The 19,230-nt window shown below is 52.1% G+C and overlaps 2 protein-coding genes across 17 annotated transcripts in view; one reads left to right on the forward strand and one right to left on the reverse strand.

The window, feature by feature from the left end:
- The first annotated feature begins 781 nt into the window (after nt 1-781).
- CCAR2 (cell cycle and apoptosis regulator 2) lies at nt 782-15,321 on the forward strand. Of its 9 annotated transcripts, none has more exons than XM_084992907.1 (21): nt 782-1,432; nt 1,727-1,822; nt 2,099-2,190; nt 2,599-2,690; nt 2,895-3,009; nt 3,174-3,303; nt 3,486-3,582; nt 8,029-8,148; nt 9,768-9,990; nt 10,082-10,195; nt 10,469-10,632; nt 11,072-11,243; nt 11,330-11,560; nt 11,684-11,902; nt 12,481-12,625; nt 12,761-12,840; nt 13,290-13,436; nt 13,586-13,697; nt 13,790-13,978; nt 14,064-14,269; nt 14,492-15,321. In XM_084992907.1, exons 2-21 carry the CDS (start codon nt 1,765-1,767, stop codon nt 14,534-14,536), a joined length of 2,751 nt encoding a protein of 916 aa, XP_084849033.1. In that variant the 5' UTR covers nt 782-1,432; nt 1,727-1,764; the 3' UTR covers nt 14,537-15,321.
- A 212-nt stretch (nt 15,322-15,533) lies between these two features.
- BIN3 (bridging integrator 3) overlaps nt 15,534-19,230 on the reverse strand; it is a 53,342-nt gene continuing 49,645 nt past the window's right edge. For 5 of the 8 annotated variants that reach the window (XM_084997598.1, XM_021073390.2, XM_003483383.5 and 2 more), the window contains 2 exons: nt 19,072-19,206; nt 15,534-16,342 (listed from right to left, as the gene is read on the reverse strand). In XM_084997598.1, the coding sequence (XP_084853724.1) occupies nt 16,196-16,342; nt 19,072-19,206 (282 nt within the window). In that variant the 3' untranslated portion in view covers nt 15,534-16,195. Of the gene's footprint in view, nt 16,592-16,791; nt 17,544-19,071; nt 19,207-19,230 lie in introns of those variants that run through there. The other 3 variants (XM_084997595.1, XM_084997596.1, XM_021073388.2) reach the window with 2 other exon arrangements.

The following is a 19,230-nucleotide window of genomic DNA, read 5'->3' on the forward strand; positions in this document are numbered from 1 at the left end:
AGGGATGATGGGAAGGTAAGAGCATAAGGGGGAACTGGTATTGCTAATGGGTACTAAAATGGCAAGACTTTGAGCAAGTCATTTCATTGGAGTTCCCCAGGTTTCAAATCTGAGAATTAAGACACCAGTTCCAGACCTGCCTGTTCCCCAAGGGTTGATGTAAGAACTAAAGAAAATGACCACAAGACCTCTTTATAAATGTATACCTAATTATCATGGATGTTTATCTTACTAGATTAGGTTCCTAGCTCTTTGTTATTTGAGGATGGGGGGAAGCATAGTCTCCTGCAGGTACCCAGAGGATGGGAAGTGTGTGTGGGTGTGGGTGCCTGGTCAATGGAAGGGTAGGGCTAGGGATGGGGTTTACCCATTGGTTGGGTAAGGCACTGGAACCTCTCCTAGAGATGGCCACTGATTAGGGATCCTCCGCCTTCAGTCAGGAGGAAGTCAACTAGTTCTGTTGCTGCTGCGATCTTGGGGTTTGCCAATGTGGGGGTGGTAGGTGTTCCCTTATGTTTTTTTGGGGGAGGGGGGCTGTCCAGCTCCAGCTGTCTTTGGACTAGGAACCAATTCTCTGAAGCCTGCTTTTCTAATGGGACACTTAAGCGAGGACACCGCCGAGACACGCCTTCCTAACGCGCATCCGACGGGGGAAGGCGCACTTCCGCTCCGCAGTTGGAGCGGGATGGCAGACCGGCGTGGGGGCAGGGAGAGGTCGGTGGAGAGGAGGGAGGGACCATATCCGGGAGAGTGGCAGCTTCCGACCAGTGGTCGCTCTTCCGGAGAGGCGCTTCCGGTGGCGGCGGCAGCAGCGGCTGTGGTGGTTCCGGGTGTCTTTGTCCCCCCGGTGTCGCGGCCCTGGCCCGCAGGTGGGTTGGGGGGCCTTCCGTCGCCCCTCTGCCCCTTCACCTCTCCCCCGGCCGAGGGGCTGCGAGGGCCGGGCCGCGAAGATGCACCGGGCGCAGAAGGGGCCGAGCCCCCCTTCGGACTGCAAGTCCCGTCTCCCTGGCAACGGCCTCGGCCCTGGGGGCGGGCGGGAGGAGGAGAAACCGCGCGCCTTCGTCCTCCCACGGTGGCCGGTCGCTGTCTGGCCGGTAGACCAGGAGCTGGAGGCTGCTGAGGCAGGAGCCGAGGGCCAGGGAGCGCGGGAGCAGGAGGGCGGGCGCGCAGCCGGATTCGCGTCCGGCCGGGCCACGGAGCTGTCTTCCCACCAACCCGTCCGGGAACAACGGGCCGGGCTTCCGGGGAGAGGGCCCACACCATCTCTCCGGCACCAGCCTCCTCCATTTTTCCGGGCCTTGCGTGGAGCTTTTGGCGGATGTATTTGAATGAATGAATGTCACCGGGGCTCTTTCCAACCCCCTACTCTCCCCAACCATCTGAGGGTGGCGTGGCATGGTGAGAGGAGCGCTAAGTTGTCGGAGACCTGGGTGTGAGTCCTGGTTTTGTCCCTACCTGGTTATGTGGCTTTGGGCAAGTCTCAGTCCCTCGAGCCTCAGTTTCCTGTTTTTGAAAGAGCAATACAGTATCACCCACCGCTAGGTTACTGTGAGGGCACACTGGAACATTGTAATTTCTCCATTTCCTGCTCCTCTGTATTCTCTCCATCCATCTTCTCCATTCATTCTCAGTATTCATCTCGCCACTTTCTTTAAGACCCTTAGTTCCTTTTGGGGGGTAGATGGGAATTTTCTCTGTGAGCTGTTAATTTCTTTTCCGATTGAAGGTTTTTTCCCAAGACTCTGAAAGAGGACAGCATTCCCAATGTCCCAGTTTAAGCGCCAGCGGATCAACCCGCTTCCAGGGGGACGCAACTTCTCAGGTGATCACCTTTATCTCTACCTGGCCTCATACTGGGAAGTATGGGCTTTGGAGTTAGTCTTCTTTTAAAATGAGGCTTTTGGGGTTTCCCTGGTGCAGTGCAGTTTGCTGCTGATATTTTTTAGGAAAATAGGAGATGACCAGAGTGGTTGTCAGCGAAACCCTGGGTGGAACTTGCTTGGATCCACTTTGCCCTCTGGGTTTACTGTATCCTCTCGCTGCCTCTAGTACTTTGGATGGTAGGTACTGTTCCTAGATGGCTTCTCTGTCACAATAGGCGCAGCTTCAACATCTCTTCTGGGTCCTCCTCCTGGTTTGCTCACTCCTCCTGTGGCCACAGACCTGTCTCAAAATGCCAGGCATCTTCAGGTAGGTTGGGCATCCTCTCTAGTGAGTTTCAGCACCTGGGGCTACCCCAGAGTGCATGGCTGCCCAGTGCATTCATTCGGACATCACAGTGTTCATCCTTCCTGACACGCCTGTCCTGGGGCAGTCTGGAGGTGACTAGGCACCTCTGACTGGGGAGCCCTAGGTTCTGGCTCTTGGAAAATCTTTAGGGTGCTTCTTAGAATTAAAGAACTGAAAATCCTTCCAGCATGAACCCCCCCACCCCCTTGGGCAGTAGATATGCCTGCTTTTCACGTATGCTTTCTTCCATGGGAAACTCCATGCGGTACTCTAATCGAGCTGGGGTGGGGATGGATAAAGATGAGATGCTAGTGGCAGAGTGTGGACAGGTGCTCCCTGTTACCTTTAAACTGCCCTCATCTCTTACAGGGTGGGGAGAAGCAGCGGGTCTTCACTGGTATTGTTACAAGCTTGCACGACTACTTTGGGGTGGTGGACGAAGAGGTCTTTTTTCAGCTAAGGTAGGCTTGAGGCTGGTCCTCTTCCGGAAATGCTTATTGGATTTAGTTCTGTCACCATGCTGGTGGGTCCCCTCTAAAGCCATTGCTTTGCTTTTTTTATGCGTGGTGTGAGAAATCTTGATGGGAAAGTCCTCATAGAGACAGTCAGGGTGGCTGGGCCAGGGTTTCTCTCCTGACTGGGTCTCCTGGCTTGTGTGCTGGCAGTGTGGTGAAGGGCCGGCTGCCCCAGCTGGGTGAGAAGGTGCTGGTGAAGGCTGCATACAACCCAGGCCAGGCAGTGCCCTGGAATGCTGTCAAGGTGCAAACGCTCTCCAACCAGGTATTCATCTCTCCTTGGCACATGAGTTGGAAAGGGATGGGAGGGAAGCCTCTGTGCCCTGAAAGCTGGTCAGAAACCTTACTTTGGTCAAGGGGGTGGGGCTGCATCTTTCCAAGGTAGGGAGCACATCAGCCATGGGATGCCCTGAATTTCCTGCCCTGCAGCCCCTGCTGAAGTCCCCAGCACCTCCCCTTCTACATGTGGCAGCCCTAGGCCAGAAGCAAGGGATTCTGGGAGCTCAGCCCCAGTTGATCTTCCAGCCTCACCGGATTCCCCCACTTTTTCCTCAGAAGCGTGAGTCCAGTGGCATGGATATTGGGGGTGTGACTTTATGGGGTACTCTGGATGGATGGACTTGTAACTATTAGGTTGCTGCTCTCAGAATAGAAGTGGGTACTTTGTGAACTGGAAGAAAGAGACAGGAAATTTGGGCAAATGTTTAGGGTTTTGAGTTACCAGCCATTTCCTTTCTGCAGCTCTGAGTCTCTTCCAAACATCCCACACACTTCATCTGAGCCACCTGAACAGATTTCCTGCTCGGGGCCCTCACGGACGATTGGATCAGGGCCGAAGGTAAGAGGATGATCAAGCAGGAAAGGTAGTTTATTTTATTTATTTGCCTCTAGGAGAATGTCCCCCCTTTTTTGCCACCTGTTGACACTAACATTGTTTCTGCAGCTAGATCCTAGTCCCTTCACCCCCTGACGCAGGCTGATGCATAGAGATGTATATGCAAATATTGGAACTTTATAAGCTGATTCAGCAAGTGGGGATTTGGTGTAATCTTTCAAAATATCTATCACATTGAACTTTTTTCATATAGAATTTTCCCTTTTAGTTCTAGTCCCTAAGAGTCAGACAGTAAGAGTCAGAACTATCAAGAAAATAGTAATTGTCCAAAAAAAGTACCCTTGTAGTATATTTTTAAAATTGAAGTATAGTTCACATTATCCCAGCAGATTGGGTATTTTTATGTGAGACGATCACCACAATAAGTCTAGTTGGCAGCTGTCACCATACAGAGTTATTAGAATATCCTTGACCACATCCTCTGTGCTGTACATTATATCCCTGTGACTTATAACTGGGATTTTGTACCTTTTAATCACCCTTCACCAATTCTGCGCATTCCCCCCACCCTCGTCCCCTCTGGTGACCACCAGTAATGTTCTCTCTTTATCCATAAGTCTGTTTCTGTGTTTTTTAAAAATGTTTGTTCGTTTTTTTTTTTTTTTTTTTAGTTTCCTGCAGTCATGATTTCTTAATATAAAACATGTTTTTTACATACACCGTATAAGTCAGTGGTGCGTTAGACTGTGTGTGTTGAACTCTGCCCAGAAATCCAGGCCCGTGCCGTGGACATGCAGACATGGCCTTGTGTGGAACAGGCACGATGGATTTGGAGCCTGTGGGGCATCCTAGGCCATCCTGTGTCACCTTTGAGCCGCTAGGGCCTGCCAGCAGCATGCTTCCTCTTCTCTCTGGCTCACATGTTTTTTATGTTGCCTTACTCTCTCCCTAAAAGTTTTTGTTTCTATCTCTAGGAGTTATGCACTGGACTAGCTTTCTTAAGACTCGTTCTGGTTCTTTCTGTTGGTCTTCATTTTAACTTTTTATTATGGAAAATTTCAAGCATACAAGCACAGTTACTTAGAACAGGATGATGAACCCTCATATATCTGTCACCCAGCTTTCACGAGTATCAACACCTGCCATTCTTTTTCATCTACTCCCTTGTACTTGATTTTTTTTTTTTTTAGGTAAAATTTGCACAGGTTGAAGCGCTCATATCTCAAGTGGACAGTTTTTGACAAATGGAAAATGCCACTGTAAATCTCACCCCTTTTAAGATACAGAACATTTCCACCATTCCACAAAGTGTTCTCATGTTTTAATTCCCTTCTGAAAGGAGGACTCTTCTGAGAAGGAAACAACCCACAATCCCAGGGGCCAGGAGATTATTACATGGAAAGGGCTGAGAATGCAGTCCACTGAGCATGGAGTTCCTCAGACAAAAAGTTTAGGCAAAGTGATGTAGCTCAGTTTCTGTGCTGAAGCTAGTGTTCGTTCCCTTTGGATATGTCATCTTGAACTCTTAAGGACTGGGGAAGTTTCGATGGCATAGGATGATTTTCCACAATGTCTCCACTGCCTGAAACACTGTTTCATTCTCAAGGCACTGGTATATATTTTGCATATACTCACAGCTCTTGTCCTGTGCATCTTTGGTCTTTCCAAGTTTCCAAGGACTTTCCACCTGTCACCTTCTGAGTTTACTAAAGGCTTCATTACATAATCACAGCAGGTGCCCTCAGGGATAATGTAGCCCGGGGGAAGCAATGGCTGCTAGTGACTTTCTGCTTTAGATGCAAATTCAGCCTTTCTGTATAGCCAGTTGCATTTAATTGTTCTGGACCTGTGTTCTATTACTTTGGCCATAATGCTTCAGTGTAGTGGCTTCTAGAGAAAGGAGACATGACCACTGACAGGGAGACAATGCCTTCAGTCAGTAGAGAGCATTTGCAGAGTAGGAAGGGGGACAGTAGCAATGAGGTCACCTGGAGGGGAAACAGCCATTTATGATGGAGTCAGCCATGTGAGTGGGTGACTGGAAGCCAAGTTTAATTTTGAACTTCAGGTTTGGGGAGGCAGGGAGCAGTGTCTGCCCTGGACGGCTAATGCTGACCTCCTGAGGTTTTCAGACGAGTGTATTCATCTGGATGTATCATCTCAGTATCGTGCTGAGGTTTCTACAGTGTTTTCTACTGGTCATTCTTTATAACCTGTTCCTGACATTTCACGATAAGGGGAGAAAACTGGCTGCAGAGTTTATAGGATTCAGTGGAACATTCATTTTAACTGGAGGCTGGCAGCATTTACTGGAGAGTTCAGTCACGGGTGAGCTGAAGAGAGTTGTCAAAATGACTTTGGAGCAGCGCTGTTAGGGACACAGAAGCACTGACACCCCACAAGGGCAAGGTTAGAAGGCAGCTTTAGGAAGGAGATGCTCACAAACGAGGAAATTAGCCAGGCAGAAATAAGAGAAGAAAAACTTAGTGTTAAATGTAATCAACTTGCTCAGGGGTGTAAAGAAGAGAAAAGAAGCCAGGCAGGTCTAAAGGGAAAGAGCAGAGACCTGGTAAATAGAATCAGCTCAGCATTACCTCAGCATGAAGAATGGACAGTTGATTTTATTTACCTGTGAGTCATTTTTTTTCCCTCTTATCAGTCTGGCATTTTATAATGGTCTAAAGGTTTTTTCTCTTTTACTGTTTTCATTTATTGCACCCATAACAGTGATACTATAATAAGTGATTTATTATAAAAATGTTTAAAGTAGTACATGCTATTATATAAAATGCTGTAAAAATGCTCTTTCCCATTTAAAATAACCATTTAAAAACATTTTTTAAAAGTACAGTTCATTTGCAATATTATATTAATGTACAACATAGTGATTATAATTATATGCCATTTAAAGTTACATGTGGGCTGTATCCCCTGTAGTGGGCATTACATCTTTGTGTCTTATTTTATTTTGTACATAGTTTGTACCTTTTTTTTTTTTTTGGTCTTTTTCGGGCCGCACTCGCGGCATATGGAGGTTCCCTGGCTAGGGGTCGAATCAGAGCCACAGCTGCCGGCCTACACCACAGCCACAGCCACACAAGATCTGAGCCCCGACTGCGGCCTATACACCACAGCTCACAGCAGCTCCTGATCCTTAACCCACTGCTCAAGGCCAGGGATCGAACCTGCAACCTCATGGTTCCTAGTTGGATTCATTTCTGCTGTGCCACGATGGGAACTCCATAGTTGGTACCTCTTAATCTCCTACCCTTATCCTCCCTGCTCCTTCCCCAAGGTAACCATTCTTAAAAACCTTTAGAAAATAATTTTGAAAAGCAAAATTACTTTCTGCCACTTTTTTTCCTGGGCTCTAGTCTTTATATATATTTTTTATAATTTTAATCTCGGAGTTTAGGTTTTTTAATACATTCTTATTGAATATCTGTTCCATGTTGCAGTATAATCCTCATGATTGTTTTAATGGCTGTACGACTATTTATTTACCATAAAAATTCACTCAGAGCATTGCTAGATATGCATGTGGTTTTCTTAGCTTGAATTTTTTTCTATTATATATAACCTTTTTTCTTTTGAATTAGCTTCCTTGGGATAAATTTTTAAGAGTGAAATTATTGGATCAAAGGGTTTGAGTATTTTTATGACTTTAGTGTGTACTCTTAAGGGTTTGTTATAAGAACTGTCTTTTTTTTTTGGCTACTCCCATGGCATGCAGGTAGTTCCCCGGCCAGGCATCAAACCCATTCCACAACAGTGACCCAAGCCACAGTAGTGACAATGCCAGATTCTTAACTGCTAGGCTACCAGGGAACTCCCAAGAACTGTCTATTTTAATAAAACTTACTTGATAGAACCCATAGCATGGTACTATATATATGTATATAAATATATATGTTTTAAAAAATTAAATTCTTATAATTTCAAAAAATTATATGTTAACTATAACTTACAAAGTTCACGAAAATACAAAAAAAATAGTCATCAGCTTTGTCAGTCAGAGGCATCCACCGGTAATATTTTCTTTTCAGTCTTTTAATGCTTTTTTTGTGTTTGAGGCACACTAATGTATAGTGTCAGATACTATTCTTTTTGTTTAATATATGTGGTTTTCTTTGTTATTAAGAGCATTTAGGAGTTCTCCTGTGGCACAGCAGGTTAAGGATCTGATGTCACTGCAGCCGCTTGGGTTGCTGCTGTGGCGCAGGTTGGATCCCTGGGCCAGGAACTTCTACATCCTGTGGGTACGGCCGAAAAGAAAAAAAGCATTTAAATATCCATTTTAACATCTTTTATAACTATCTCCTATATGGCTTCTTGATCCACTCCATGACTGTTGGGCATTCAGACAGTGTCCAGTTCTTTTTAGGCCTGTGTGTACTGAATCTGTGTAACAGTGTGGTTTCTTCCTTCTGGTGACGGATCCTCCTCCAGCGATGACTATGACTCCAAGAAACGCAAACAGCGGGCTGGCGGAGAGCCTTGGGGTGCTAAGAAACCAAGGCATGACCTGCCTCCTTACCGCGTCCATCTCACTCCCTATACTGTGGACAGGTCAGTGGTGGGGGGGGGGTGGGGGGGGCAGTGAGACTTGCAGCTGGTAGTTTTCTCATGTAAATGAGATCTAGTCTATTTGGGAGTAAGTATATGTGTGTGTTCTCATGACCTTTTTGTTTCGGGGTTTTTTTTGGTTGTTTTTTAATATGACATTTTTTATTTCAAAATCTCAAAATTTGACCAGCATATCACTTCTGACATGGGTTTCCTTGATAGAACTTTATGATTTGATCACCAGAAATGACGCCAGGCTATAATTAAGGCTTGAAATCAAAATCCAGGTACCCAATACCAGTTATAAATCAGGTAGAAGCTATGGGTCATGGGAACCCAGGGACTGGTTTTCCAGGGAAGCTCTGAATTGTTTTTTAAGTGCTACAGCATATTCGAGAACACTGGCCCACAAGCTTACTTGTCACGCCTTTAAGTTGAGTGACAGGTAGATGAGCAGTTACAGATTCCATCCAACAGTGGAGAGGCAGGGATCCAGCTGCTGTTTTAGAGCTAAGCCCCTAAAGCAGAGTCCACCTAAGTTGTAGTTGAGGGGACAGCCTCCTTCCGGAAACCTCCTTGTCAAGATGGCAGGGAAGGAGGGCTGCTGTGGCACTGGTTCCTCTCCCCAGACCCAGGCCAGGCCTCTCAAGTCTGCATGCTGACCCACCTGCCTCCCAAGGTCAGTCTCTGATCCCCACATCATCACCGCTGGATGGGTGAATATAGAGCCCCCTCACATGGTCAGAACATGACTACTAACAATTAGCCACATACAGGTGTGTTTTCTTAAAACACAAATGAAAGCCTGTTGTACATACTGTTTGGTACTTTGCTTTTTCATTTATCTTGGCATTTATTCCATATTAACATTTCTTAGATTGATGTCATTCTTTTTAGCAGCGACACAGTATTCCACTAAATGAATGGACCAGAATTTTATTTAGCCAGTTCTCCACTTTGAGTCTAAACATTGTTGAAATAATAAACATCCTTCTCTGTACATCTATGTGGACAGGTGCAAGCATTTTGAGCTCAGTTCCTAGAAATGGAATAGCTGGCCCAAAAGTCTGTCCACCTTGAAAGATAGGCCAGGTCTCTGAGAGGCTGGATCAGTTGTGTTTTCACAAGGTGGCATGAGGTACTTGTGCCCCAGCCTCTGCCAACGCTGTGTCATCCAGCTCTGTGATCTTTGTCAGTCTGATAGGTGAAAAAGTGACATTCTGATTTGCATTTCTTTCATTATGATGGTGACTGAACATCTTTTAATGAACTTAAGTCTCATTTTTCTAAGGATCTGTTGCTATCCATTTTTCCAGTTTTCTCTTAGATTTGTGAAACTCTGTTAGTAATTTGTGGGTTCCTTTTATATTAAGATGGTGACCCTCTTCTCTCGCATTTTGCAAATATCTTTTTTTTTCCTTCCACAGGTTGACTCTAATTTGCCCTTAGAGGTCATAATATTTTAGTGGTTAAATCTAACCCATCTTTGTTTTTTCAGAGGTGTCTTATTTAGAAAGCTCTCCTTTCTCAGGTTATAACATAGTTTACTCCCCTTTCAGTTCTTTTCCATTTTAAAAATCAAGTCTTTGCTCCATCTGGAATTCCGTGCTTTCTTCTTGCAGCCCCACCTGTGACTTCCTAGAACTCCAGCGCCGTTACCGCAGCCTCCTGGTTCCCTCAGGTTTTCTGGCCGTGCATCTGAGCTGGCTGTCGGCCTTCCCTCTGAGCCAGCCCTTTTCCCTCCACCATCCAAGCCGCATCCAGGCATCTTCTGAGAAGGAGCCAGCTCCAGACGCTGGAGCTGAGCCCACCCCCACGGACAGTGACCCTGCTTACAGTTCCAAGGTGACTTGGCTGGGGTCGTGCCACTTTAGCCCATGGCTGGAGGCTGAGAAGGCTGTCGAGTGTCTCCTTCACGCTGCCCTGCCCTGCACAGGTCCTGCTGCTCTCTTCCCCGGGGCTGGAGGAACTGTATCGTTGCTGCATGCTCTTCGTGGATGACATGGCCGAGCCGAGGGAGACGCCAGAACATCCTCTGAAGCAAATTAAGGTAAGAGCTGGCGTCCAGGAGGCAAGATGCAGTCACTAACGGTGTTCAGCCCTGTCAGGACCACTTATTTCACCAGGAGGATGGCGAGGCTCAGAGATGATCTTCCTCATCAGAAGGGCCTATGTGGGTGGTTTATGGTCAGGGGCAGAGACTGCCCTCCACCCTCCGTGAGGTGCACTCTTCACATCCTGCTGCCTTTGTTCCCCAGCGGTGGCAGGTCACTTCCCAGTAGGTAATTGCTTTCTGTTTCTCCTCCCTGGTCTCTTTTTGCAGTTTTTGCTGGGCCGGAAAGAAGAGGAGGCCGTGCTGGTTGGGGGCGAGTGGTCTCCTTCTCTGGACGGCCTTGACCCCAAGGGTGACCCGCAGGTGCTAGTCCGCACCGCCATCCGCTGCGCACAAGCCCAGACCGGCATCGACTTGAGCGCCTGCACTAAGTGGTGAGTGGCTGCCCCAGCTCTCATCTGCGGCCACCCACTGAGCTGGCGAGACTGGTCAGGAGGCCAGGCTTCTGCTGGGCCTTTCTGACCTGTTAGTTCTCATCTGTTGCCTAGTCCCGCTCATCCTTCCCTCCGGCCCTCACAGTGGTCACCTTGGTCATGGGCAGGGCTGGGGATGCTGAAGCCTCCCAAGGCTTGTCAGTGGTCCTCCCAGCAACACTCTGTGCTCCTTGTTGCTATGGCACCTTGAATAGTAATTATCTGCTTACTTGTGACTCTCCACGGACTAACCATTTCTCAAGGACTTGGTCTATATTGTTTATTTTTGTGTGTTTGGAGCTTGGCATGCAGTGTGTATTTATTACATGCTGATTGGAAACTGAAGCTCCTCTGCGAATGTCATGGGTCAGTACTTCATTCTTCCTCTTGCTGTGAGCAGGTGGCGCTTTGCCGAGTTTCAGTACCTGCAGCCGGGACCCCCAAGGCGGCTCCAGACTGTGGTGGTGTACCTGCCGGATGTCTGGACCATCATGCCTACTTTAGAAGAGTGGGAGGCCCTGTGCCAGCAGAAAGTTGCAGAGACAGCTCCCCCACCCCAGGAGGTGCCAGCGGTGAGGCTGAGCCTTATGAACATGTGGGGAATGTAGGTGTCCTAATGCCTGGACCAGGTGCTCACAGCTCTTGACTTTGGTCATAGGAAACAGAGCCTACAGAACAGGCGGCTGATGCATCAGAGCAAGCAGCAGACACCTCTAAACAGAATGCAGAGAATCCAGAGGTCACTGCACAGCAGGAAATGGACTCTGATCTCCCAGAGGCCCCTCCACCCCCTCTAGAGCCTGCTGTCGTGGCACGCCCTGGTTGTGTAAACCTGTCCCTCCATGGTATCCTGGAGGACCGGAGGCCAAAAGAAAGGCTCTCTTTTGAGGTAGGGTGTGTGTGTGGGGGTGTGTGTGTGTGTGGTGGGGGGTGGGGCAGGGCATATGGGAGGGCAGGGTTTGGAATACTCTCTTTTTTCATGCTCATGGTCCCCTGCGGTCTCTTCCACCAGGTGATGGTGTTGGCTGAGCTATTTCTGGAGATGCTGCAGAGGGATTTTGGCTATAGGATTTATAAGATGCTACTGAGCCTTCCTGAAAAGGTTGTGGCCCCACCTGAAACCGAGAAGGAGGAGGCAGCCAAGGAGGAAGAAGTGGTCAAGGAGGAGGCCAAGGAGTCCAAGGATGAGGTACAGAGTGAGGGCACAGCTGCCGAGTCAGACGCCCCTCCGGTGAGTACCTCCCCCTGCACCCCGCTCGGGCACCAGGGCTGGGGGGCGTGTAGGAACACTGGACAGAAGGGAGCGCTGCGTGGTGGCGCCGCTGTTCTGAGCGCTTTGTGGGTCTCACTGCCCCTTGCTCACTGCTCGCACCTTGTGACCCAAACGTAGGGCCCTCTTTACTCTGCCACGTGGTCACGCAGCCCCTAAGTGAAGGGGAGCATGGCTGATGCAGCAGCACAGAAGTCTCTGTTAGGAGGAGTGCTTGGACAGGTACCGGTGTTTTAACACGAGGGTTAACCAGAACACTGCACTTTCTTAAGCATCTTTAAACCATGTGGGTCTGCTTTTTGCCAAATACCATCAAGTAAACACACTGAGGCTGACGCCTGAGGACAGTCCCAGGGGTCTGGAACCCACCCTGGTCTGCTCCGACCTCCACGATCCCCATGTAACGACTTTTAAATAAGATGTTGCACAGGAGCCTTTGATGCAGCGCCCGAACCTGGCTGTTGCTCAGATGTTTACTACTGTTTCTGTCAGAAGTTACAGGGGCAGCTCTTCTCATCATCCTGGTCTGCTTCTTCTAGAAGGAAGACGGACTTTTGCCCAAACCCCCATCTTCTGGGGGAGAAGAAGAAGAGAAGCCCCGGGGCGAGGCATCCGAGGACCTCTGTGAGATGGCCCTCGACCCCGAACTGCTGCTTCTGAGGGACGACGGGGAGGAGGAGTTCGGTAAGTGCGGTGCTGGCCCCAGACGGCGGCTTCCTGGCTCTGGGGCTCTGCTGCGCGCTGTCTGGTCTGACCGTGGAGCCAGTTTGGGTCCGTGGGGGTCCCCGCTCCAGGCTCATCTCAGGCTTTCTGTAGCAGGAGCCAAGCTCGAGGATTCCGAGGTCCGGTCAGTTGCCTCAAACCAGTCAGAGATGGAGTTCTCTTCTCTTCAGGATATGGTGAGACCTTCTGTGCCCCTCCGGGCTTCAGTGACAGGGACACTTAGCATGGCCTCTGACTCGCTCCCGGAGAGGAATGCTTTTACTCAATGACTTCTGGCATCTTCTCGGTGACGAAAGACAGAAGGTGGTGCTTGACTCATGGGGTGGCATGTGCGCGGGATCCAGGAGAATGCTTCAGTCTTTCCATTAGGGTGGGTTGGAGCGAGCTGACCGGTCTCGGAGCACATAAGGTTCCTCTGTGAGAGCCTCTGGGGCAAAAGCGCCCCAAAGAGGCCTGTGGTTACAGGCACAGGGACCTACCCAGCCTGGCCAGGTCTCCAACTGGAAGGCGGGTCTGGGTGTATCTGTCGGCCAAGCTGCTTTGTTTTTGAAAGGGCTTCGATTTGGGCTGATTTAGCATGAAGAGCACTGTTTGTAAATCCAGTTCATCCTTGTTTCCCCTGCAGCCCAAGGAGCTGGACCCCTCTGCTGTGCTCCCCCTGGACTGTCTTCTTGCTTTCGTCTTCTTCGATGCCAACTGGTGTGGCTACTTGCACCGGCGAGACCTGGAGAGGATCCTCCTCACCCTTGGGCTCCGACTCAGCGCAGAGCAGGTGCTGCCTTGTGCCCCTGGTCCCCTCAGACGCCTCGCCCAACAGCTGTGGGTGCAGCTCGGGATGCTCTGGTCTTGGGTTCTTGCACGTCCTGGGGGAGGGCTGGCACCTTCTCATCCACGGACATCTTGGGTGTGTATTTCCTGCAGGCCAAACAGCTGGTCAGCAGGGTGGTGACCCAGAACATCTGCCAGTACCGGAGCCTTCAGTACAGCCGCCCAGAGGGCCCAGACGGGGGGCTCCCTGAGGAAGCTCTCTTCGGTGCGTCCTGTGGTCTCTGGGCACCCGGGGACGGTGGAGCAGGCTGCTCTCTCCCGGGATCCGGGCGCTGAGTCTTCTCATGGCCCTTCTAGGAAACCTGGACCTGCTACCTCCTCCTGGGAAGAGCGCAAAGCCGGGGGCCGCCCCTGTGGAGCACAAGGGCCTGGTGTCCCACAACGGCAGCCTCATCGACGTGGGGAACCTGCTGCAGCGCGCGGAGCAGCAGGACAGCGGGCGGCTCTACCTGGAGAACAAGATTCACACACTGGAGCTGAAGCTGGGTGAGTGGCCCACCCCTTAGCCCCAGGCCTCTCAGCCCCTGCTCCATCCTTAGCTGAGGGCGGTCTTTCCCGTCTTCCCCGCCAGAGGAGAGCCATAACCGTTTCTCAGCCACTGAAGTGACGAACAAGACACTGGCAGCGGAAATGCAGGAGCTGCGGACCCGGCTGGCTGAGGCTGAGGAGGCGGCCCGGACAGCTGAGCGACAGAAGAACCAGCTTCAGCGGCTGCTGCAGGAGTTCCGAAGGCGCCTGACCCCCCTGCAGCTGGAGATGCAGCGAATGGTTGAGAAGGTGAGCCTCCTGGGCGGGTTGTGAGGCTGGGGTCAGGACGCAGCTCGGCGGCCCCTCTGGCCGCGTCCAGGTTGACCCCACCTTCGCCTCCATGGGCTAGTTTCTTATGGTGCCTGTCAGTCAGCAGCTGGCTGCCTGGAGCCTCCCTGGAGGAAGGGTTGGTGTCCTGGGATCTTGGTCCTTCCTCCTTCCTCCTGATCCTTGTTACATCTGTTCACACAGGCAGACAGCTGGGTAGAGAAGGAGGAGCCAGCCCCCAGCAACTGAGAGGCCTGGTGCGGAAGCGGCTGTCCTGTGACATCAACGATGGAGCCTGCTGATGTTAGAGCCCTTTTGGTTCCAGAAAGAAGCTGGAGCAGGACCTGGGAGCCATAGGCAGGGGTGGCTGACCCCTGTGCCCAGCCTCTGCGGAGGGGCTCGGGCCGGCAGGGCGGGGTCTGCCGTGTGGGACGGATGAGTGAGGAAGCCGGTTCCACCTGCAGCTAGATCCAGCATCCTCTGCGCCCTCCAGTGTCATTTCGCGCCCCCACCTTGGGATTCCTCTGGGGCCCTTTCGTCTCGTGCTGACTTTTTCCTGTCCTCTCCCAGTTTAGAATAAGACAGGGGAGGAAGAGGCTTTTCGTGTCTGTCGTAAGGTCTGATGCCAATAAACTGAAGAAACAGGCGCGGATGTGGCTGGGGTAAGAGCCCCTTCCTCTGGATGCACAGTCCTGCCGGGTCACAGGAGCAGGTTCCTGGGGGAAGGGGCTCCCTTGGCCATCGCAGGAGTGGGGTCAGCAGCGCTAGCGAGCGCTCAGTGTTGGGCCGTGTTTGCCAGTGAACACTGTGTTCCAGCCACCCCAGACGTGCCAGAAGAAACCAGCACCGCACCCCTCCCCCGGCTCCTCGTGTTCAGAATGTGGTATTGGCTCTGGCCCAAACCTTTTCCCCTGTTCCCCATAAGTCTCACCTTTTTCCATAATCCGTGATTTCAGTTTGACTTTGTATATAAAGTTGGTTTTTTTTTTTTTTTTTTGGCTTTTTGTTTTTTAAATAAACCAAAGTCAAAAACAGACCACATGTCCTCCATAGCTCTCTCCTGCTCCTCTTCCAGGTCTGCCTGTGCTCCCTGCTCCTCCTGGCCCTCGCCCAGCCTCTGGGCTCCCTGGCCTGGTGGTCAGGAGGTGGGGTCCTGCCCGCTCCCCAGGGGGGAGATTGGCCCTGAGAAAGCCCTGGGGTGGAGCTTCCCTCCTCTCCTTAGTTTCAGCACAATAATATAAGGAAATTTTATTGAAAACTTTACTTGGAAAAATAAAATTCCCAATAATCAGGTGAGACACAAACCCCACTGTTCTTGCTTTGAGGCCTGTGAATCAGTCAGTGACATATTGCCTGGTAGGGTATTTACACTCACTGAGCCCTGGTTTCCTAGGGAACCTATAAAACTAGACGCATAGGGCTGAGAGCGCCACTGTCCTGCTGCGGGGCTGGGAGACCACGGCTCTCACTGTTCCCAGGGCAATGTCACAGGCTTCTCCCAGCAAAGGGGAGTCTGAGGTGGAAAGGCAATGAGGGTGGGTGACTCCCCCAGGTGGCCCTTCTGGAGGTAGATGTGACCCCAACTGTGCAAGCCAGGCTAAGACCTCAAGGGAGCAAAGCCCATGCTCTGGCCCTAGGTTTGGATGCACTTTGGACAGTTCCTTAGGAACTAAGACAGTCTACACTGCTTACCTGTCTGGGCTCTTGCTACGGGTGGGGAGACGGCAGCCTGCTTGGGGTTCCTGGTGCCAGGCTCATTCCCAAGGGCTGGGGAGGTGGAGTGGGAGTCGTTGCCATCCCCAAACTTCTCCCAGGGAAGGGCCCTTTGCTGGCTGACGCCCGAGCCTAAGTTTGAGAAGGGCAGACTAGCGGCTGACTCGTGTGCCGGGGGTCCTCTGAGGCCTGGGCTCAGTCATCGGCCACGATGGAGAGGGCCCTGAGCTCGCTCAGCCTGGCCTCGTTCTCCCGCTCCCGCTGCTCGTCAGTGTGGCCAGGCTGGTCGAGCTGCTGGGTCAGGTCTCCAAAGATCTTGTGCATTTCCGAGTAGTACACGACCTGGAATGGGAGGTGAGAGGAGGGTGGCAGGTGCTGGGCTCCGGGGCACCAAGCCCCCCATACCACACCCCTGGGCAGCTGGCCTGCTGCTGTCCCCTCCAGCAGAGCACAGGGCCGAGTGAAGGGGCTGGATTCCACTTTGCCCTCCACCACCACCCTTCCCCTCAGGCCATCTCCCAGACCTGCAGGGCAGCCAAAGCCCCAAGCCCTTCCGGAACACTCACTGCCCACTCCTGGGTGGTGGTATGCCTGCGGGAAGGGAGCAACAGGTCCTCGGTGAGGTGGAGGTGGGGCTCTGCCCTCTGAGCTTAACAAGCAGCTGAGGGGTGAGGGCTGGGGGGGCGGCGATTAGGGAGTCAGGCAGTGTGACGGGGGCTGCTTTACAGAGGCTAGGAGAAGCTTATGGCCACGGGACGGGGGCACTGCAGCTCCCAAAGCCCTGGGAGGCAGTCTTAGATGTAAAGGTGAGGGACTTCCTGTTGTGGCTCAGTGGCAACGAACCTGACTGGTACCCATGAGGTTGCAGGTTTGATCCCTGGCCTCGCTCAGTGGCTTAAGGATCTGGCGTTGCCCTGAGCTGCAGCGTAGGTCACAGGTGCGGCTCAGATCCCCCGTTGCTGTGGCTGTGGTGTAGGCTGACAGCTGCGACTCTGAGTGGACCCCCTTGATTGGGAGCTTCCATATGCCGCATGTGTAGCCCTAAACAGACAGGAGGAAAAAAAAAGAAAAAAAGGTGAGAGAGGTGACATGGTCCTAACCTCTGTGCCTTCCCAACTCATCCCATCGTTCATCACTGCCTAAGCTGCAGAGCCAGGAAAGCAGGGCCCAGAGGCCAGGCTCATTTCCAGGTTTCCTTGTGCGCAGGCACCAGAGGTGGGATGGCGAGGCCCACGGGAGTGAGGCGGCTCGCTGAGCAGGTGCAGGGCAGGGCTTTGCGAGGGCAGGAGCCATTTCTTGCTCAGTCTTTACCTCATGACTAAACAAAAGTGTGCACTTAGAAGAAAGTATTCCACACTATCAAACAAACAGCCCTAGATTTTACCATCTCCAGCTCCAAGTTGTCTCTGGGAAGAAGGAACTTTCCTTCTCTAGAAACTTCGAGTGCTATTAATGGAAAGCAAGGCCATGTCTTCCACACTCGCACAGCTAGGTTTCCACTGGGCTGAAGGGGAGCTGAGTCAAGGTCTCCAAATGTTGTCACCTGAGGGGATGGGGGCTGGGCTGGTGCTGGGGAGGGAAGAGGATGGCCCACCTCCCCCAGCTCTCTGCCCTGAGCTGCACCGCCAGGCTGAGTCACTAGGAATGCTCACTTCTCCAGTGACTAATGGCAGCAGCAGCCACGGGAGGGGGAGGCTGGCATGGATGAAGCAGTAAACAACCCCCCAACCCTCTGCCTGGTTATAGGGCATCCCAGACTCCCAACCTGGGCACCCTGGGGCTTCCTCCTGTGCTCTGAGCAACAGGGTGGAGGGGGCAGGGCAGGTGGCTGGGGGGCTGGGAACAGCACGGTGACAGCACAGAGAGCGAAGGCATGGGTCTCCGTAAACACATTCCCTCCCCAGCCCAGGGTGAAGCTGCTGGAAGGAAGCCCGTACCTCCAGGGGCAGTGCTGTGGGGGCGAGTGTGGGAACATTCCACACCCCTACGCACTAAGCTCTGCCTCGTTTTCCCTGAGACACTGGGGACACGGTCACTAACAAGTCCTAGCTCCAACATCAATCCTGCGAAGGGTTCCTGATCCCAAGTGTGCAGCCCCATGGGTTTTGGTGTTCTCCAGAGACGCAGCTGGGAGCTAGCAATCAGGGTTTTCCTAGAATCTGTGACCGTGGACTCTGCAAGAACGACAGTGTCCACTGGAGGGCGCCAGATACCCAGGCCAAGCGCAGAGGTGGGCTGGAGGTGTATGGGGACGTTGAGCCTTCCAGGTGGGGAAGGCGGCAGGATGCTGCGCACCTGCAGCCCCCTGCCAGAGGGGTGTGGGTGTGGGTCCCATGAGGAGGAGAGACCTCTTGGTTTTGGCACCTCAAGTCTTTCTCTTTTACAAACAGGGAGAGTAGAGTAATCTCTGCTAATGGCTTGAATGGGGTTGGGGGAGGGCAGGAGCGACACCTGACCCCACACTGTCCTTACACCCTGGAGTAGGAGGAGGCAGGGTCTTGGCCTCAGTGCTACTGCTGCGTCCCACCCACGTCCAGCCTCAGCCCAGCCTGCCTTTCCACTGGAAGATGCACTACAGCCTGGTGCCCAGGCGGGGGCGCTGAGCAAGGCTCTCTCCAGGATTTAGGGACCCCCTCCAAGGGGTCTAGTCTTCCATCAAAAGAAAAGGGCTGACTAGGGAAGGGAGCGGGATGCAGGGTCGTCAGAAAAGAGCCGTCACCCTTGGCCCCTGTCCTCATCCTTGACACCAGGCAAAGGGTGAGGTGCTGGGGGCGCAGCTGGTTTTTCCTGCTGCAGAGGGCGAGTGGAAGAGCTCTCCACTCCCATCCTAAGGCTGGGATTTAACCAAAGCAGCCAGTAGGAACCAACACAGGAATCCCACCCAACAACCGGGGAGCCCTCAGGGGTGGGTGCTGGGGGCAGGGACGGCGATGTCCTTCGCAGAGGGTGGCAAAGCCACCTCAGGTGTGGGGAGTGGGGCTGGGCAGGCATGAGATGGGTCTTCAAAGCCGGTGACTGTCTCCCCAGGGAAGAGCGGCTGGGCCATCCTGGGGGGCAGGGCAGGGCCTTACCTGTGCGCGGATCAGGGACTCGAAGCTGGGTTGGAAGTAGTCCAGGCGGCTGTTGTAGAACCGTGGCATCTCATCCAGGAGCTGCTTGTTCTTGGCCTCAAAGTCGTCCCGCACGGGCCGGAGCTCTTCCCGGGCCTGGGGGGCAGACCCTGGGTGTCG

Source organism: Sus scrofa, chromosome 14 (assembly GCF_054392235.1).
Source record: "Sus scrofa isolate SSC_HxYL_T2T_F1_AM1 chromosome 14, Sscrofa_HxYL_maternal_Yorkshire_Landrace_v2.0, whole genome shotgun sequence".
NCBI lineage: Eukaryota > Metazoa > Chordata > Mammalia > Artiodactyla > Suidae > Sus > Sus scrofa.